Source organism: Danio rerio, chromosome 23 (genome assembly GCF_052040795.2).
Source record: "Danio rerio strain M-AB ecotype USA chromosome 23, GRCz13ab, whole genome shotgun sequence".
Taxonomy (NCBI): domain Eukaryota; kingdom Metazoa; phylum Chordata; class Actinopteri; order Cypriniformes; family Danionidae; genus Danio; species Danio rerio.
Genome location: NC_141043.1, coordinates 19,850,001 through 19,870,602, shown reverse-complemented (window position 1 = coordinate 19,870,602; position 20,602 = coordinate 19,850,001). Strand labels below are relative to the sequence as shown.

Below are 20,602 nucleotides of genomic sequence, written 5' to 3'. Positions count from 1 at the left end.
AAATGACTTTGTGACCAAGATATTACTCTAGAAGAGATTTAAAAATGCATTTTGGGATCAAAGGATAATAAATCTCCAGGGCCCGGTTTTTCAAAAGGTTTAATCCGGATAAAATTGATCCAGATTTAGTAATCCTGTTTTTGCGATCTGTGATCATGTAATCCAGCTTACTTTTTGAGCCAGTTTTTCAAAGCAACATCGGATTGGATCAATCTGATCCGGATAGGAACTTTTCAGGATCACTAAATCTGGATAACCAGTGCTCAAACAGCATAGGACATCACAATGTAGAACTATATGTAAAGGGCGACAAGTAGAATAGCCAGCGTGGGGCCAACATAACTTTATTTTTATTTGAAATGAAAACTAAAAAAATTTCATAATTATTAAAATAATAATAATAAATAATAAAAACAAGAAAACCCCACCCCATCCTCTTTCAGCAGTCCACTCATCTGAGACCTACAACACTGTACATTGAGGATATTTATAATAAGTTTCAAATATAAATGTAAATCAAAAAAGACTTAATGTCAAAAACCCAATTGCAAAAAGAGACTGAAAGGGCAGAAGCACAGCTTCGTCTGGCAGAGAAACAACTGACTCTAACCAAACTGCAGCAAACCAAGGCCAATGACTTGAGATTCGCCTCCTAAAGGCTACGCTCAGACAAGCTGCTCCCTCCACATCAGATGAGGAAGTCTGACATTATTGTGGAGGTTTCAACATTGTCTTTTTTTATTCAATACATCTATATTTGAAACTTATTATAAATATCCTCAATGTACAGTGTTGTAGGTCTCAGATGAGCGGACTGCTGGAAGAGGATGGGCTGGGGTTTTTCTTGCTTTTATTATTTATTATTATAATTATTTTATTATTTATTACATTTTCTTAGTTTTCATTTCAAATAAAAATAAAGTTATATTTACCCCACACTGGCTATTCTACTTGTTGCTCTTTACATAGGCCCATCTATCCATCTACATTGTGATTGAGCACTGGTAATCCAGATTTAGTGATCCTGAAAAGTTCCTATCCAGATCAGATTGATTCAATCCAATGTTGCTTTGAAAAACTGGCTCAAAAAGTAAGCTGGATTACCTGATCACGGATCCCAAAAACAGGATTACTAAATCCGGATCAGTTTTATCCGGATTAAACCTTTTGAAAAACCGGGCCCAGGAAATGACAGATTTAATAGTGGATTTTACAAGATGTTTATTACACAGTTATCTCCTTTTTAGTTGCCACGTTTAAAGAATCCATTGCTTGTGGGGAACTACCTGCAACTCTTAAACAAGGTCTTAAAGCAATAATCCCTGAACCCAATAAGGATACATGTTATATTGATAATTGGAGACCGATGACTGTTCTGAATAACGATGCAAAACTTTTTGCTAGTTTTTACAAAAAGATTGAAAAAGGGTCTGGAGGAGATAATTGAGGAAGAGCAATCAGGTTTTATGACTGAAAGACATATCAGTAATAATAGGTTAATTTTAGATATGACTAACTCACTCCTCCAAAACACCCCAAAGTGGCTCAATAGTATTTAAATCTGGTGACTCAGCAGGCCATAAAAGATGTTCAACTTCACGTTCATGTTCAAGAAACCACTCTTTCACCAGTCTTGCTGTGTATATTGGTGCATAATCATCCTGACACATGGCACTCCCCTCAGGATATAACGTTTGAAACATTGGGTGCACATGGTCCTCCAGAATGCTTTAGTAATCCTTGGCAGTGACGCATCCATTTGGCACAAGTATATAACTCCCTTGGATATGGGAAAGACAGTGAACGTGGACTCATCGGAAAACCATCATAAATGTGCCAGCGAGACGCACACCAACTATGTGTACTCGTTTAAACTCTGATATGTCTGTTGTGTACATTCATTGTACAGAACAGTTTGTATACTTTTTCAGAAATAATGTAAACTGCATTCTTAATATTAAGAATATTAAGACACATAAATATCCTTATTTTGAGAATAATGCGATCAAAATTAGACAGTAGCGATCACTGTAGGACAAATACAGAAAATTCAAGGAAATTTAAAAATTACAACCAAAATTATGAAAAAAAGAGAGTATAATGTGTACAGGCCTTTGTTTTGAATGACTTCAGCAGCACGTCTGAGTTACAGGACATCATTGTGTCTCACCGCAGTTTGTGACTGGGTTTCATAGTCATAACGCTTTAGCCAAGTATTTTCTAGGGATGTTTAATAAGGTTAAGATCAGGACTCACAGGAAAATACATTTGCATCATCTGAAATGTTATATCACATTTTGGAATAAAACATTCACTATATTTCTGCAGCTGGGCAGATCTCCACACTACTGTTAGTGATTCTTATTCCATAATTGCCTGCCCAAAAACGAGTGTCCTTCCCTCCATGAGTGAAACGGATAAACCGAACACCAGGTCCATAATTCTTGAAGACATGAGTCGTCTGAAATTGAGCAGAAGCAAACACTGTGACAATGATGGTTTAATTATATGGGTACAACTGTCATTATTATCTACTCACTTGACACCACGGCTCTTTGTTTGGCCATTCAAAGACAACTACCTCTGGCTGAAAGTCACTGATTTGTTTCATTTGGTCATCTAGCAACTCTACATTGATGTTATACTCAGAACCACAGTCTTGACATGGTGCATACCTGCAGATAACACATCACACCAAATGTATCTGATTTATAATAGAAAGTGCATTTTAGATTAAAGATCAATAATTTTTTTCATCATACAACATCAGAAAATGTTTTTAAATTCAACATAGGCTGCGCAACACAAAAAACCCTCTTAAAAAAAGTTACACAGAAAAATGACAGGTTTCGATAATGTAAAAAAACGATATAATAATATTTAAAGGAACATTATGTCATGTTTGCCACTAGAGGGCAACAAACAAACACATAGTTTGATGAAGCATTTTTTTTTTTATTGAACAACAAATATACAATTTAAACATGACATCCAAAAAATACAAAAGTAACTAATAACATAAATTAAAATAAATTACATAAATTAAACAAATAAAACAGACAATTCAACATAGAGGTCTTTACAATGACAATATTTTAACTTAACCAATTAACAGCAAGAGTACTAATCAATTAACTTAAGCTCCTTTGCCACAATAATTGTATTTATACATTTTTCGCTCTTAATATATTGGAGCGATTCTATATACAAATGAAAGTCTGCAATAGCAACCTTTAAACAAGGTTTAGAGTTATTTAACCAGCATTTATGAATATGAAATTTACCGAACAAAATTAAAAGATTCAATAAAAATTCCACAGATAAATTGTTTGAAACAAAATAAAAAATAACGTCTTTGGGGGTCAAATTGCAACTAAAACCTGATTTTTTTTTGACATACAATGATAGATCTTCCCAGATTGTTTTTGAATATTCACAGTCATAAAAAAGATGAATCAACGTCTCTGGGTGATGTAAACAGAATGAACAGTTTCCATTCGTCTGCGTAAATTTAGTTAATGTTTGATTACATAGTTTGATGAAGCATGACTGAGTGTGAATTCATGGGAGTTTACATCATCATTGCATCTTACAGCAATCCTGCATAAGTCAAAGATATGTTAAATCATTTAAGCCTTATTATCATGGTAGTATGAACCCAACTCTGGCTCATAGTGAAAACATACTGCTATGTACATTTCTGGAGAGTGCCAAATACTTCCCAGGAGCTACGTTTTATAGCAGTTTTTATTTTCGCGAATCCACCAGAGGCCTTCCCTAAACCCAACCAATAGTGTTTTCAAAAGCATAGATTGACCTGCCCACCCACTTCCCTAAAACCACCCGTCAGTTTTAAAAAGCAACCCAGAAAACAAAAGTCCTCGCCTGATTTATACAATGTTTCAGATGTCACCACATCCTCACCCTGTTATTTATGTGCTTATTTTATTTTTTGGATTCTGTTTTCATTTTACGTGTTTTCTGAAACCATTCTTCACCAGACTCGAACCTCGTCGGACAAACTGATAACAGCTGGAAAGCCGTCCATATGGAACTAAGCAGTCAGCTGTTAAGCGCAAAAAGGAACAGCGATATACCACTCTGTAATGTTTATTTTTAAAAAGACCCAATGCAGCTAAAAGTACTTCAGGCTACATAATTCGTGACCTCCAGAAATGTATACAGGGCTACATTTTCAGGATGAGCCTATGTTGCATGAACCAGATTAGGGGCAGCACTGAAGCTGAGTGGTTAGCACTGTTACCTCACAGCTGGTTCGAGTCACGGCTGAGCCAGTCAGCATTTCTATGCGGAGTTTGAATGTTCTCCCCATGTTCACATGAGTTTCCATGGGGAGTGCTCTGGCTTACCCCACAGCCCAAAGATATGGTGAATTGGATTAACAAAATTGGCCCTAGTGTGTAAGTGTGTGAATGTGAGTGTATGGGTGTTTCCCAGGACTGGGTTGTGGCTGGAAGGGTATCCGCCACGTAAAACATAAGGGACGAAGCTAAAGGAAAATAAATGAATGAATGAAGCAAAGTAAAGCTGAAAGCCATCAAAGAGAAACAAGAGCACTGAATTAATTGCTGATCAGAGTCTGGTCTCACAAGTCACAACTGCTAATTTCTCTAGATTTGAACATTCTACAAAGCATTTAGAATAATGAAAGTACATAAATCACCAAAATATATAACACTGTTAAAGTAGTTTTTAGATATTTTAACAAAACATGTCTGATATACTGCTGTTATTAATATGATTATTATTATCGTGGCAATAACTTAAAACATAAAACCTGAATACGAACATAATGTCACTTCATCATATCACATTGCACATGACCCGCAACACTCACCAGTCTGATATTTTGATGTGAGGTTGCAGTTGATCCATGAAAGCAGCATTGTAGCCTTCTTTTTCCAAATCAATCAGCTGTTGCTTCAAACATAACCTGAGGGAAAGAATGGCGATTATGGGTTATTCATTTGCTTCATGATAGATACAGTAATACTAATTAAATACACCAATTTAAAGAAAATCCATGAATTAGATGAGTTTAACATTAAAATCTCAAACCAAACATACACAAAATCTGTCATTTTGAAACATTTTGTGTGAAAATATTTGTTTGAAAATATTTTGTGTGTCTTCCATATATAACACTTCTCCTGTGAGGGCTGTGATCAAAACTTTCTGGATGGATTTAAAATATCAACATACCAACAAGATGTTGTGAAACATTTGGTGACTGTGTTGTCTGGAAATGGTTTTCTATTATTTTCTATTTCCCAGCCATTACCTCCATTCTCTAAAATCTCCCATCCTTGAAATTCATCTAAAAACATCAGAGAAAAGATACTGGTGTAAGTATTTTACGTTTTGCCAGTTTAGTGGCTAATTCGTACGAATTCATACGAGTTCAGTCGTACGAAATGGTACGATTTTAAAAAGGAGGCGTGGCACCTAACCCCACCCCTAACCCCAACCGTCATTGGGGGATAAGCAAATCGTACTAAATGGTACGACTTAGATCGTACGAATTCATACGAATTAGCCACTAAATGAAAAAGTTACGAATTGCCATGAGATTGTGTTGGGTCGTTCTGCAGGCTCAATAAACAAATACCAATTGGTCATAAATCCAGAAAATGATTACTATAACAAGACGTAATATCATACTAGCCCAGTTCTGTCAATAGTGCACTGGTTCTATTAAACATGTAGTTTTAAATTAATATATAATTTAATTTATTAAATTTAATTTATTCATTCAATCTTTAATTTCTATAGTGCTTTTACAATGTAGATTGTGTGAAAGCAGTTTAACACAGATGAAGAAAAGAGAATAAAGACATTATTATCAAATTATGGAACATTCCAGCAAGTCAGGCAGGTAGGAGAGCAATGAAAAAGGCTTGTAGTTTTAGATAAATTAACTCAGAATAATTTAAATCTCTAAATGATTGATCTCCTTGGTATTTGAGGAAGTTCTATCATATTACAGCCCTTCATTGCATTCTTATAACTCTGTCCAGCTTATTGTGTTGACATCGATTTGGTGCTGAAATTTTAAAAATGTAACTATGTTTTTATATGGCCATTGTGTTAAGATATATCCATTGTGTGCAAATATATATTTGTCATTCAATGAACATGGCTTTTAAATACTTCTGTGTTCATCTACTGTACCTGTCTACATATGTAAACAGCTAACGGTTTACAACATTTTTCAAAAATGTTCAACTGACTAAATAAAGTCAAGTGGATAATGAGAAAATGGTCACAGAGTTGTCCTTTTTGTCAGCTATCCATTTAACCTTTCATTCTCTAAAGCCACAAGTTCATGGCACAGGCACTATAAAAACATCCTGTACATTTCAAAACTCAAAAAACTTCTCATTAGCCAATCTGCAAAACGGAGATGTTGTCACTTTATTTGAATTTGAATTTATTTAACAGGCACATACACAAAAACTACATTAACCTCAAAGAGGAAAGATGCATTGTGCCAGGTTGTAGTAGGATTACCATTTTCCACCTGCAGTCCCTGGACAGGTAAAAATTAAAACAATAATAATCAATCAATTAATTAAAAAGTCTGTTTAAAACATACAGGCATAATCACATGTAAACTAAAACACTGACAAATCAAAAACATCTCACTCAGTGTGTACAAATTTGATTTGACAAAAACCACCTCTTAGTCAGGCGTGAAAACATTATATAATTTGTACATGTGATTATTTTTGTTGGGAGAAAATTCCATAGATTTGTGGCTTTTTAAATAAAGGAAGATTGACCAGAGGAGGTTTTACGTCTAGAGAGGGACAACATTTCCATTACTATCTCTTGCATTGCCTTGCTTTTGATTCCAATCTATGGAAAGAGTGGATTAACTTTATTTTAAATTAAGTTCCAGATCACATCTGTAAGAACATGGTCCATGTTCACCTAATTTTCCCACAGATTCACTTACAAAGCTCAATTTGACAGAATTGTCAGAATAAAATTTCAGTGACACTGATGAGACTCACCATCAGCTGCTGGATTCTTGATCAGGTTACGTCGTTTCTTAGTTATAAAGTAAAACTGACACCAGTTCTTTGGGGGTCTGGAAGCATCACAGGGCTGAATCCCCTCTCTCCGACAGCGCTCTCTCCAGTGTGCAGCACTGTCCACCAGCTCTTTCCACTCAGGACACACCAGACGACACACTCGCACCACCTGATGAGCGGGCAGGTTCAGCAAGATCTCCTCAACCACAGCTAGAGGAACAGCTGGCATCACACCTGAGAACTGAAAAAAAAGAGAAAGATTAATATTCAGCAATAATCCTTTTAGAAAATGCAACTATGGAAATCGAAATCACTAGATGCAGTTGTAAGTTGTGTTGCATGCAATGTTTTTAATGCGCACACCTAACACCACCCTGCCTTTCGCAATGACGTCATCGTGTCTGAAAGTGCATCTCTGAAACAGTGTCAACTTATATATCCAAGTCTGCATTCAGATACAAGCAGGAATTTGATTGCTGGGTTTTAATTGTTGAGTAGGTTCCATCCTGACTATTTTGATATGGCGATGTAAAGCATGAGGCAAGTCGAATAAGGTTTATGCTTTATTCATAATTAAAACATAGGCTATTTAGTAGCTTATATGCTAATAATAATTCATCCACTTACTACGTCTGATCTATGTCCAAACTCCTTTGACGCAGAATCAAAATGCCTGCTCTCGGACTTACTCATTTGTTTTCATTAGGGCTGGTAGACAAATACTGAAACACAAACAATAATAAGCTCGGTAACTACTTTCGCATTAGATCAATGTAGCACTTCTAATCGACTCTTTTACTGTGTATGTGCTTATTTCCGGTTTAGATCGCCCAAGTAAACACAAATAACAGGCTCCAGGACATCTAAATCCGCTGAATCATAACATGATTATCATCTCCAAATCGAAAGTAGCTACTATCTTATAATGCGCCAAAGCCCCGCCACAACTGAGTAAGGGGAAGCTGCAGGCCCGGAGACCCAACTGCACGCTCAGACCAACGAGCACAGATCTGCACTTCCAGACCAGACACTGCCCTCTGCTGTTGGGTTGGGTGAAGCGGCAGGTACGGAGACCCAACTGCACACCAGCACTTTCTTGTAAGTAGCAACATCAGAAACGCCAGTAAGGTTATTGATTATTAAAGCGATTCCTGAAAATTACCAAGTTTTATGACATAAATCAATGTTGTGTAAAATATTACACTAACAAACAATTAATTCAGTGTTTGATTTGATCAAAATTAGTGTCAAAAGAGCATTATTTTATGATATTTAAAGCTTGCTATTATTTTATGTATTATTGTACTATTCTGGGACAATTTTCTAGCAGTGTTTTCTGGCAAAATAAAAAAAAAACTTTAAAGTAAAAATGTTAAAATAAAATGTAGGCTATAATATATAGCACAATTATTATTTGTAACCTATTTTAGTGCTGTATAGGTCAACAGTACATATTACTGTATTATCTATCTAAAAGTGCTACAAAAGACAATAACAGTGTATCAATTATTTATAAGTTCTGTAATGATTACAAACACGTTTTTTTGGAAATTAAAATATCAGTTAATCTGCATAGAATTTACAATATGAGCTCTCTTAGGTGAGATCAATAATAATTTGCTTGTGGTGTGTATGTTTTCCCCAGATTGATATTACATTTAAAAAGTGGGTCTCTGCCAACAATAATACAATGTACCAAAGACTTCAGATATTTCCAGTTTTTTTGCTCTAATGAAAAATCTCCCCAATAAGAATATAACGCATTTATGTTATTTTCTACGTAAAAAATAATTATTACTCCAATGATTATTTTTCACAATTTTTCTATGCATTGTTTACAACTTGACTTGTAGGACCTCATGAAAAAGTACAAAAAATAAAGTTTGTTGTGAGAAAACTACTTAGAGTAATATATAATTATTAATTTATAATTGTATGTGTATGAAATTTATTGTATATGAAGATAATATTCATTCCCTCAACTCAATACGAAACAGTGATAAATCCTTAATAGTAAAAAACAACAACAAATGTCTGAAAATATTGAAGTAACTGAACAATATCTATTTACAAATAAAAATACAACAGAATTAATGCATTAAATCAAAAATGTAGTATGTTTAATATTTCATATAATAATCTATTCAATCATAGCCTAATATTTTATAGTAAAAATTAGTTTAAATTACAATTTAGAAGCAGCTGAAATCAGCTTAGTCGATCTTTTAAGTGAAGTTTTTAAACTAATTTCGAGAGGAGCACGTGATATAATTGACAGCAGCTGGCCACCTATCTACACTCATTAGTTAGCCAATCAGATCTATCCTAACCCACTATAAGTAGCCTAGCTAGACATTACTCCCTTATCTTCGTTTTCCGAAGAAACAAACGACAGGTCCGCTCTAGCTCCTCCAAAAGTTACTCACGGACAAAACGGATCCTCCACATCTCCTACTATTCTTCAACTACAATACCACACCACCTTTAATACCATCGTCAGTGTAGTAAACCTTACAACATGTAAATTTTCCACTGGTTGAGGCGGCCAAATATGGACCAGATTCCGGTCAGAGAATCAGGAGGGCAGGAGAAGTGTTGACGTTTGAAATATTTATTTTCTTCAACATAATCATCAGATTGCTCAATTATAGGTAATGGTAGTGAGAAATGAAAAGATGTAATGGTCTACAAAGGAAAACAAATAAAGAAGTAATTACAAACTAGTATTGACTATGAATTGTCATTAACATTGACTGAAACAATACACTGCAACAATAACATTCATCATAAATGTCCATATTAAACTCAAACATAATAACAGTAATGTCTGTTAGGAATGTGACAGTCTAATTAGCAACAAGTCTAAGAAATGTCCGTTCATATAAGCAAACACGCTGATCGGCCGTCCATAACGGCTATTTATAGCTCTGGCTTAATGGGGATGACTCAGCAGAATTATCGCGACAATCGCGGCCGCAAATAACCGCTATAGCGGAACATTATAGGCGATATAGACCTCAAAATAGTATCAGCATGCATGTTACATAAGTATTAGATGTTTCAGATTAAAACTTACTTGTATAAGATGAACGCATTACAGAAAACAACATCAGCAGGAGCTAGCAATGATGGAGAACATAACAGCAGGTCCCATAAACTAAACGTCCCCCCTAGAAACATGCAACAAACTTTAGTTCCTAGTCCATCAAGCAGGCTTTCTGACACAGCCGCCCCCAATTATCTGACGAGATAATTGAACATTAAGAAAGTCTGTCAGGGGTGCTCGTGTCATTGTCCTCAAGAGGAGGAAGTGGGATCAGTCGCACGACTGGACGGGTGTATGTTTTGTCCTTAACCTTGATTCTGACCACTCGAATGCGGCCATCAGCTCCAGGTAAAGCCTCTGTTACAGTTCCAACAGGCCAATGGGAACGTGGAAGCTGTGGATCTACCACAAGTACAACTTGTCCTACTGCCAGTTCCTTCCCATCAGTTGTCCACTTTTGACGGCCTTGCATGCTTGGTAGGTATTGACGGATAAAGGTAGTCCAGAAACAATCTGCTAGCACCTGACTATGTCTCCACCTTCGTCTTCCAAGCAGGTTACTAGAATCATACAAGACCTGGGGTAACGAGGCATCTCGGCGACCCATGAGCAGTAGGTTAGGAGTCACAGGGTCTACATCCGCGATATCTGAAGATACGTATCCGAGTGGTTTGGAGTTTAGAATGTTTTCCACTTCCACCAGAAGGGTTTGCAGAACTGGTTCTGGCACTGACTGCTCTCTGAGGATTACTTGGAGTGCTGTCTTAACTGATTTTATCTCACGCTCCCAAGTCCCTCCGAAGTGAGGAGCGTTTGGGGGGTTATGGCGAAAACTGATTTTCTGCTCTGCCAACTGTTCCTGTAGCTTTGGTGACATGGCCTCAAAGGATTCACGTAACTCCCGATCACCTCCGATAAAGTTGGTGCCATTATCGCACAATAGCTCCATAGGTTTGCCTCGTCGGGCTATAAAACGGCGCAGGGAAAGAAGGAAAGCATCACTGTCCATATGCTCCAACAGATCCAGATGTACACAGCGTGTTGTTAGACATTTGTAAATGATCCCCCATCTTTTCTCCTGCCGGCGTCCAATCTTGACTGCATATGGTCCAAAGCAGTCCACACCCGTAGAATAAAAAGGTGGCTTATACAGATTTAATCTACAGGGGGGGAGATCTGCCATTCGTGGAGTTTGAGGTTTGGCTCGCCATATCTGACAATCTTGACAGGTATGCTGATGCTTACGAACTGCTTGTCGACCTCGAAGGATCCAATACTGGCGGCGCAATTCTGCCAGAACCCTCTCTGAGCCAGGGTGAAGGAGTTGTTGGTCCGTTTCTTTGATCAACAATTTTGTAATATGATGGCTAGGGTCTAATATGATTGGGTGTATGGCCTCCAAGTTGAGATCAGTGGCACGTCGTAGTCGCCCTCCCACTCTAATGAGACCAGTAGCATCATCATATTCTGGAGCAAGTGAGCCTAAGCGACTGTTTGGTAAGACAGCATGTCCAGCCTTTAGATGTTGAACTTCCATCGGGAAAGAGTCCATCTGAGCCTGTGCCAGAAGTAACTTTTCTGCTTCAATATACTCGGAAGCCTTTATAGGGGAGTCTGTGTCGGCAGCCGCCCCATGTAGGGATTTACTAGTGGCTTTAACGAGCTCTTGCCATGTGTGAAAGTTGCCTGGAACTGGTAGAGAAACACTGGGTACTGAAGCAGTTCCGATAAAGGCTGATTTCTTCAGCTCATTGCAATCAGGTTCAGCTTTAGTTTGGGGCATTGATGGCCATTGATCAGGTGACTGGATCAGGAAGGCTGGACCTGAGCTCCATTGATGGGGGCCTGCTATCTCTGTCAGGGTAAGGCCTCGTGTGATGTGGTCAGCAGGGTTGTGATTTGACTCAACATACTTCCACTCAGCCATCTCTGTTAAAGTCTGTATTTCTGCCACCCGTGTCCCTACAAACACTTTGTAGTGGCAGGATTCGGATGTTAACCAATACAACACTGTTGTAGAATCAGACCAGAAAGTGACCTTGTGGATTGGTAGCGTCAACTCAGTTTGGATTACTTTCCCCAATTGGGCCCCAGTAAGGGCAGCACATAACTCCAAACGTGGTACAGATAGGCATTTGCGAGGCGCGACTCTAGACCTGGCCGAGACAAAGGTAATATGGATTTGTCCTTGCTCATCGGTGGTGCGTAGATAGGCCACTGAACCATAGGCTCTTTCCGATGCATCACTGAAGACATGAAGCTCTCGTATAGCCGATGGGTTGTCAGCAGCGGCTGGGGTATATGCCCGAGGGAAATGTATCTCGGTAAGTGTAGGGAGTTCCTCTACCCAGGAAAGCCAAGTATCTCTCAAATGTGATGGCTCTATGGGGTCATCCCAACCAAGGTTGTGCTTCCAGAGGTCCTGGATGATAACCTTGGCTCTAGTAGTGAATGGTGTAATGAACCCTAACGGGTCGTACTGACTCGCCAAAGTTTTATACATGTTCCTCAGGGTAGGTTCAACATTCTCCACAGAACGCAAGTTGTACCCCAAGGTGTCATTGATACAATCCCACCGCAACCCAAGAGTTGGCTCCTGAAGATCAGTGCTGCTTTGTGCTAACCAGCGCTCGCTACTTGCGGACCTGGCATCTGAAGGTAGGTGTTCAGTTACGGATGGTACATTGCATGCCCACTGTCTAATTTCAAAGCCACCTTCAGAAAGGAGCTGGCGTAATCCATCTACTATCACTTTAGCCTCACTCGCCGATGGTACACTATGAAGGCAGTTGTCAACATAAAAGGAATGTTCCACAATATCCACCAATTCAGTTTTACCTTCTTTGTGCTCTTGGACGTGGTGTTGGAGGGCATGAATGGCACAACAGGGACTGCACGTTGTGCCAAATGGAAGCACCTGCCATTCATATATTTCAGGTTCTGCTTCTCTGCACATTCCTCTCCAGAGGAAACGTAGTACAGATTTGTCTCCTGGCAACAAGCGGACCTGGTGGAACATCCCTTTGATGTCCCCACTGATAGCAACTGTGTGCTGGCGGAATCTCAGGAGGACACCTAATAAGGATGGTCCCAACGTGGGCCCCGGCAGCAGCTGATCATTCAAAGACTGTCCATGGTGTTGGAAAGAGCAGTTGAAGACAATTCTGTCTTTACCATTATGGTGCACCATGTGGTGCGGAATGAACCAGGACTCTTCACTTTGGTTTGCTTCCTCTGCCGTTATTTTTGCCACATAACCAGCTGACTCCAATTTAGAAATCTCACTGCAGTAGATTTTGGCCCTATCAGGATCCCTTTCAAGGGTACGCTCAGTACGACGTAAACTTGGGAGAACAGCTGGTTTATCTGCTTGGAGTAAGGTTCGAGGGGTCCGTCTCAGTAATGGTGTAGCATATCGTCGTACACAGTCCACAGTCACTCTGACGGTTGCATTCTGCAGCAAAGTGTAAGCCTCCTTGTCCTGTTTGGACCTGGTAACCATCTTGGTGTTGTATGGGAGTGTGTCCACCTGCCAGAGTCTCTCCACATGTTGAAACAGGTTATCACAGGTGGGAACTGACATAATATGAAGACACTGCTGACTTCCTCTTGAGGGCTGCATCGGGCTCATTGGGCCTTGGAGAGACCATCCAAGTTGTGTACGAACAGCAATGGGTCCCCCTGGTGGGCCCTTGCATACAGGCTGAACTGGTGTCAGGAGATGCGGCATGTCGGACCCAATGAGGAGCAGTGGTCTCACTTTATCCATGGGAGGCAGTGGCAAATCTTTTAGGTGTCTATAAGCCCTTTGCAGAGCAGCCACTGGGTAATGGTGTTCCGCTAGACACAGACCTGGGGCAGTGAATGCGTTGTGTATCGCAAACTTCTTTGAGGGATTGGATACAGATGACACCTCAAAAGACACAGATGATCCTGTAAGTTCAGTGTGACACTGGTGAATGGTCTGCAGCGAGAGCAGTTCAGGGGTACCAGATAATTTAAGCTGTTGCACAACTGGCTGCAGCACTAAAGTTCTCTCTGATCCATCATCGAGAACGGCATGGGTTTCCATAGTTTTTCGACCACTGTGTAGCAGGACTTTAACAACTTTCAGCATGACCTTAGGGGAACGGTTGGGTCGATCCAGATAAATTCTTGTAGGTGGCAAACTGACCATGAGAACAGCTCTAGAAGTGTCTTGAACTGAATCATGTAGAACTGTAAGATGTAACTCTTTGCAGACACTGCATAGGCGCTTAAGGTTGCAGACCCCCACGTCATGAGTTCGACCACACCTCCAGCAGCGCTTTCCTTCTCTTATCCAAGTGGTAACTTGAGCTGTAGTTAGTTTCTTAAACTGTTCACATGCATTCAGGTAATGGTCTCGGCTATCACAATGGGGACAATATGGCCTGGGCTTAACCTTTGTGCTAGATCTCTGTGCTGCAGTATCAGGACGGTTTATGCTCCTCTCACTGGTCAACAAGACAGGTGTGAATCGCTCCTTTGGTCGGGAATATGTTGTGGGTTTACCTTGAGGCTTGGCTAGGTCACTCGGGAACAAAGCTGCAGCTCGGTTGGAAATTCGCTTCGCCTGGGACTTAATCTCTAACCAGGTGGCCAGATCGGGGAGTGTATAGGTTCTGTCTGTGCCTGTCTGGAGGATACCCCGGCTTAGACAGTACTCAACGAAGCTGTCACGATAGGCAGGTGGTAACTTGCTGAGTAGTCGATCCACATGAGAGCCACACATTAACTCGTACCCATTTTGACCTTCAAGGGTCCTCAACATGCCTACTAATGACTGTACTGATAATGCGAAGCTGTCAAAGGCATTAGCATCACCCAGTCTAAGTGGTGGGCTATTCATGATGGCACCCAGCTCTGACTGTACGAGTTGTCTTGGCTGCCCGTACTTGTCCTGAAGTGCTTGTAGTGCAGCTGAGTATGGATGTGAATGATACATATAAGCTTTCGCTAGCTGCTGTGCGCTGGGTAGCTTCAAATGACTTAACAGTACATGATATTTATACTGCTCACTAAGATAGCTGTGATTACTTAGCAAATTATCTAGGGCCAGTTTTAACAAGGCAAAGTCACTTTCATTACCACTCTCAAATACTGGTAGCTTGGGTTGTGGTATGCCATAAGCTGAGGCAAACAGTAGCTCTGTACCAGGGTATGTGTGGGGAAGAGGCATGAATGAATGTGGCTGAGCAGATCTGACATTAGGTGGCGTAGCTGAGGCCTGCTGGCTGGTGATTGGAGGTTGCTGCTGATATGCGTGTGTGCTCACTGGAGGGATGAATGACTGCTGCATCACATATGGATTCATATTCATTATCAGTGGGGCAGTGTTAGACTGCTTTGGTACAGATGGCCCTCTTCTACTTGTAGACTGGCCAATAGTGGACATAACTGTCGCTACAGAGAAAGGCTGATGTGTCACATGTGGAACTGATGTCACTGTGTTTAATGGCATAGCTTTAAGGGCAGTCTCAGATACTGTAACGACTGATGATGAGACTGCTTGTAATAACGGGAATGTTGAAGGAGAGGAAACACTCACTGTGGTGGTAGGTAATGTTAGCGCCAGTGGTCTAAGTGACAGCTGTGAAATGTCATCACATGATGTGACTGTTGGTAGCGGAGGTGGAAGCTGAGAAGAGGCTGTAGACTGTGGACTCCTGGATGCATTAGTCTGATCAGGTTGAGGTGGCGGCGATGGGCTGTCTGGTGAGCCTGAAGGCCTGGGAGTGTTTGAACCAGAGTTTGTAATAAGCATTGAAGATACAAGTTTGGCTACCTCAAGCTCAGTCTCTGCCTGTTGTAGTTTCCGCTGTCTCTCTAGATGCTTGGACAAAGCTTCCTTAGCTGCAAGAGCCTCCTCCTGAATACGCTGAGCTTCCTTTGCTTGTGTCTGCAGGCGCTGATATTCCACGTCAGCTAGTGAGTCCTCCTGTACCTGCTGCTGTAGACTATCAAACTGTCTCTGCTTAATCTTCTCCTCCAAAACAGCTGTCTGGACACTAGAGAGTTCTGGTGGGAGATAAACACCAGTGGAGGTAACAGAACGTCTACTCGTCCTAGAATGAGAGCTGATACCACTGCGGGACGTTTTCCTCGAGCTGCTTCTAGAATGACTGGGACAGGTTGTAGAAGCTTTTGGGGGAGGGTCCTGTAAAGGTTGGTAATCAACTTCATAATCATCCAGGTGAGGTGGCAGATGTGTCCTGCGGTGGGGTCTGTCCATTTTCTCAGTGTCACTTCCTGTTTGGTCCATACTGGTTTTATATTGCTCTCAATCCGGCTCGAAGGACCATAATAATGTAGTAAACCTTACAACATGTAAATTTTCCACTGGTTGAGGCGGCCAAATATGGACCAGATTCCGGTCAGAGAATCAGGAGGGCAGGAGAAGTGTTGACGTTTGAAATATTTATTTTCTTCAACATAATCATCAGATTGCTCAATTATAGGTAATGGTAGTGAGAAATGAAAAGATGTAATGGTCTACAAAGGAAAACAAATAAAGAAGTAATTACAAACTAGTATTGACTATGAATTGTCATTAACATTGACTGAAACAATACACTGCAACAATAACATTCATCATAAATGTCCATATTAAACTCAAACATAATAACAGTAATGTCTGTTAGGAATGTGACAGTCTAATTAGCAACAAGTCTAAGAAATGTCCGTTCATATAAGCAAACACGCTGATCGGCCGTCCATAACGGCTATTTATAGCTCTGGCTTAATGGGGATGACTCAGCAGAATTATCGCGGCAATCGCGGCCGCAAATAACCGCTATAGCGGAACATTATAGGCGATATAGACCTCAAAATAGTATCAGCATGCATGTTACATAAGTATTAGATGTTTCAGATTAAAACTTACTTGTATAAGATGAACGCATTACAGAAAACAACATCAGCAGGAGCTAGCAATGATGGAGAACATAACAGCAGGTCCCATAAACTAAACGTCCCCCCTAGAAACATGCAACGAACTTTAGTTCCTAGTCCATCAAGCAGGCTTTCTGACAGTCAGCAACTACAAAAAATGACAAAAACAACAACAACAGCGACGGCGGCTGAGATCACAACAGCATCAGCGCAGCTACATACAAGAAAGAAAGCTCCGGGCTCCCTGAAACACCAGCCCCGTCTTAACAACAACCAGCCCAGCATGAAAGTCAGCTCGAGACCGAGGCTCCAACGAGAGGCCGTAGGCCTATCCACTCCAGCCAGATCACAATGCAATCCCCAGCTCCGCTACGTACCTTCTCCAGCATCATCATGTGTCACTCATATCCAACAACGACTGTCACTGAACTCCTCCAAACTCCTAGACGCCGGGACCATAATTCAAAGCCGCTGCATTAAACCCAAAACACTTGCGAATCTACGTCTTCACCGCCACCCCCAGGACATAACACGCTCCTGCCACACCCCCTATCCTAAACAGACATTAAACCCGCAATCTCTCCGCCTCCCCGGAGAATCAAGGAAAGGATAAAAAGCAATATTGGATTTGGACATATTGCAGCAATCATAATTCTAAACACGGATAAAACCTATCTCCCGGACAATAAAGCAACTCTTGGGAATCCCACCTCACCTCTTCCATCCTGCAGCTCCCGATTCCAGTGCACACTCCAGTCCTCCTCTTTCAGCGATCCTTACCACCTACGCACCCCGCCCCTCTACCTTGCGTATCATTGCTTTTTCCCCCTCTCATTTTTACAAGCTCGCAGCTACTGCTGATTATTTTCTATTATAAAATAGAAATTACTTGTCGACTTTTGTCAATATGTTTATGCTTTTACTGAATTACGTTTGTAACTGACCTAATTTCTGAATTTCTCATTCCAGGTTTCGTCTACTGAAGCACAGCCGATCTCGGCGCTCCCTTCCCACAACCTCACTAGCCGTCCACCAACACTACACCAGAAATCACAGAGCAATTCCCTGTTAAGCACATCCATACCAGCCCTACTGAAATGGACATTAGAACGTTTCTAAAAACGTCTAACAACGGCTCTTTCATCTCCTCATAATTCTGCCTTTTTCAGCTTTAACAGCATGATTCTACCTGATGAATATGCTTAAATTATCACGTTATAAACCAAGCAATCTCTCTAATCTAGACGGCTGCAGCGCTCGGTTGCAATCAACATTACACCCGCCACCCGATTTCTGGCAATCGGAGGTCACAATTACATTTCGTAGTCCGTTTAACATTCGGATGCAAAAGTAGCCCACACATTTATGCTTAAAAACGATCCGCTGGATTTCGCCAATAACTACGGTGTTTGCACGTAATTCACCTACAAGTTCCCGTTTCTCTCTCCCTAATATCCCCCAGCTAAACTAGTGACCGGTTTTCTAATATTTGCATTCTCATTGCGGAAGAACCTCCGGCTTAAGCACTTCTATAGAATTCTTAAGCATTAATTTGGAGTGATAGAATTTCAAGCATTAATAAGCTACTTGAATAAATCGACAATCAGTCCCCTTTTATATTCTGGAAGAAAAATATCACGCTAAGCATAAACTGCTCTCCATCTAGAACATCAAACACACATGCGCATTATCCCGCAGGGATGCCTTTTCGTCACTCACCTATTTCATCTCGCAGCAGCAATCTCCGGAATAGAAGAGAAATGATCTAAATCCGATCTTGGCCGTAACAACTGTGCCTGAAGGGCGTCGCGCACCAGAGGCGCCGACGGCGCGGTGACGCGACGCACTTACGACAGAGAATAGTAGATTAATGCACACCAGACTCACGCATTCATACTTTATCAAATAAACTAATCAATTATACAAATAGCGCTCCGCGGCGCGGCAGAATACGAAGTGTCATGAATTGTGGCTGGGCACTACGGACAGCCGCATTGACTTCCTTATTATTTATTTCCTTCCTGTGAAAGTCAATGGTTACAGGTTTTCAGCTTTCTTCAAAATGTTGTCTTTAGCGTTTAACACGGGAGTCACTAACCTCTGAAACTAAGAGCTACTTTCGGGCACCGATTAACGTGGAGGGCTACCAGTTGGATAAACACTTCTCAAATAACAAATTGCTCAATTTACTTATAATTATAATTTAAGTTTTTGGTTATTTTTTAATAATGAATAATATTCATCCAGGTGTAGTCACTGATCATGTTATGATTCTCTCAAAGTTACCAACAATGATTTAACAGGGTAGGAAATACCCCGTAATTAATATATCAACGTGCAACACTATTTTATTTATCTTTGCAAATATTTACATTTTTAAATGATTACTTCTATATTAGAGAAAGCTTACTTGTAAGTGGTGTTATGGTGAGCTATTTTAGAACAGGCCTGTGAGCAACACACGAGAGCCTCGTGAGCTATCTGGTGCCCATCGGTACCATATTTGGTGACTCCTGGTTTAACAGAAATGAAATTCATAAAGGTTCGTAACCATCAGGTAGCGCTTAAAGCATGCGACCTGCTTATGCTTCCTTCCTTAAGCGCTGGAATAGAAGCCATTCATTTATTAGCTATCCAATTTCATCCTCAGTATATCCTTTTTACACAGATGCTGCCCCCTTCGTGGGTATATTATCGGGGCCGCCAATGCGCTTCTAACGGGCAATATAGTCAATACATTCTGAAAAAAAAAAAATAATAATAAAATAAAATAAAAATAAAATAAAATAAAATAAAAATAAAAAATAAATAAAAAAAATACTGCTGTACATGTTCCTAGTTGCATAGGAAATCGCTGACTCTCTTTTGCTTTATTTTCAGAAACTGGTATCAGAAGCAGAGCCGCAGCTGACTCCATCTCTCCTTTTAAGATGATAATCCCATAACCACAGCATACACAATTTGCGTCAGCATTCATTTATACATTTTAAGTTACCCCAGAACAACTCATCAGTTTCTCACTGCTCAACACATCCACACATTCCGTTCAATTACATTTTTGGTTTCATAACACCTTAAAGTCATAGGACCATTCAGGCTTCCCACCAGATTCATAATCCAGTCACTCATTCAGAATTGGAGCCACCACCACAGCAGCACACAAGGGCTACCGTAACAACACATACAAACACTAGGAAAGTAGTCTCCCGACGCCTTCAAATCTTATATCTGACTCAGCCACAGCCATCTCAGGGAAGCTCAGAGGACCCTCACCAGCAGATGCAGTAATCCCAGCGGCCAAGGGCATGGGCCTAGTCCAGGGAGAGAATACGACCCAACCATACCAGCTTCCCGAGGGCAGAGGAACTACCCAGTCTCCCAAGGGCGCGGGCATGACCCAGCCATCTAGCTTCCTTTCTTCCTTCCAGCTGATTTGCACTCAGCCTTCTCCCCCTTTTCACTCACCTAACTCCAGTAGGAGTTCTCTCCCTGCCCAGGCCCCCTTGTCACCCCCGCCCCCCCCCGGCCGCTGCCACAGAAGTTTTCACTGCCCCCCAACTTTTCTAACTTCTGTAGGACCCCGCCC

The 20,602-nt window shown here is 40.6% G+C and overlaps 2 protein-coding genes and 1 long non-coding RNA gene across 7 annotated transcripts; 1 reads left to right on the top strand and 2 right to left on the bottom strand.

Moving 5' to 3' along the window:
* Window positions 1–2,214: 2,214 nt before the first annotated feature.
* Window positions 2,215–8,042, bottom strand: fbxo6.2 (F-box protein 6, tandem duplicate 2). 4 transcript variants are annotated; one of them, XM_087305916.1, is made up of 6 exons: window positions 7,422–8,042; window positions 7,038–7,299; window positions 5,224–5,338; window positions 4,859–4,954; window positions 2,540–2,675; window positions 2,215–2,461 (listed from the first exon to the last, which is right to left on the bottom strand). In XM_087305916.1, the coding sequence occupies exons 2-6, from the start codon at window positions 7,285–7,287 to the stop codon at window positions 2,315–2,317; spliced, it is 744 nt and encodes a 247-aa protein (XP_087162042.1). In that variant the 5' UTR covers window positions 7,288–7,299; window positions 7,422–8,042; the 3' UTR covers window positions 2,215–2,314.
* Window positions 8,043–9,282: 1,240 nt separating this feature from the next.
* LOC147831266 (uncharacterized) lies at window positions 9,283–19,759 on the top strand. Its single transcript, XR_015523390.1, has 3 exons — window positions 9,283–9,559; window positions 17,162–18,799; window positions 18,834–19,759. It is a non-coding gene; the product is annotated as an uncharacterized LOC147831266 (long non-coding RNA).
* Window positions 9,654–17,091, bottom strand: LOC110438317 (uncharacterized). Of its 2 annotated transcripts, XM_087306765.1 has the most exons (3): window positions 17,009–17,091; window positions 10,135–16,617; window positions 9,654–9,743 (listed from the first exon to the last, which is right to left on the bottom strand). In XM_087306765.1, exon 2 carries the CDS (start codon window positions 16,385–16,387, stop codon window positions 10,319–10,321), a length of 6,069 nt encoding a protein of 2,022 aa, XP_087162891.1. In that variant the 5' UTR covers window positions 16,388–16,617; window positions 17,009–17,091; the 3' UTR covers window positions 9,654–9,743; window positions 10,135–10,318. The 2 variants fall into 2 exon arrangements, with proteins under 2 accessions (XP_087162891.1, XP_087162892.1); XM_087306766.1 differs by having other exon boundaries at window positions 10,135–17,091.
* Window positions 19,760–20,602: the final 843 nt, after the last annotated feature.

What these genes read in the sequence shown, in the direction of transcription:
- LOC110438317 (XM_087306766.1), bottom strand. Translation starts at nt 16,387, where the DNA reads ATGGACCAAACAGGAAGTGACACTGAGAAAATGGACAGACCCCACCGC.
- fbxo6.2 (XM_087305915.1), bottom strand. Translation starts at nt 7,751, where the DNA reads ATGAGTAAGTCCGAGAGCAGGCATTTTGATTCTGCGTCAAAGGAGTTT. An exon ending in TTGGACATAGATCAGACGTA is followed by an intron (nt 7,300 to 7,685) that starts GTAAGTGGATGA and finishes CTTTTTTTTCAG; the next exon opens with TTCTCAGGTGTGATGCCAGC. An exon ending in CAAGAATCCAGCAGCTGATG is followed by an intron (nt 5,339 to 7,037) that starts GTGAGTCTCATC and finishes TGATGTTTTTAG; the next exon opens with ATGAATTTCAAGGATGGGAG.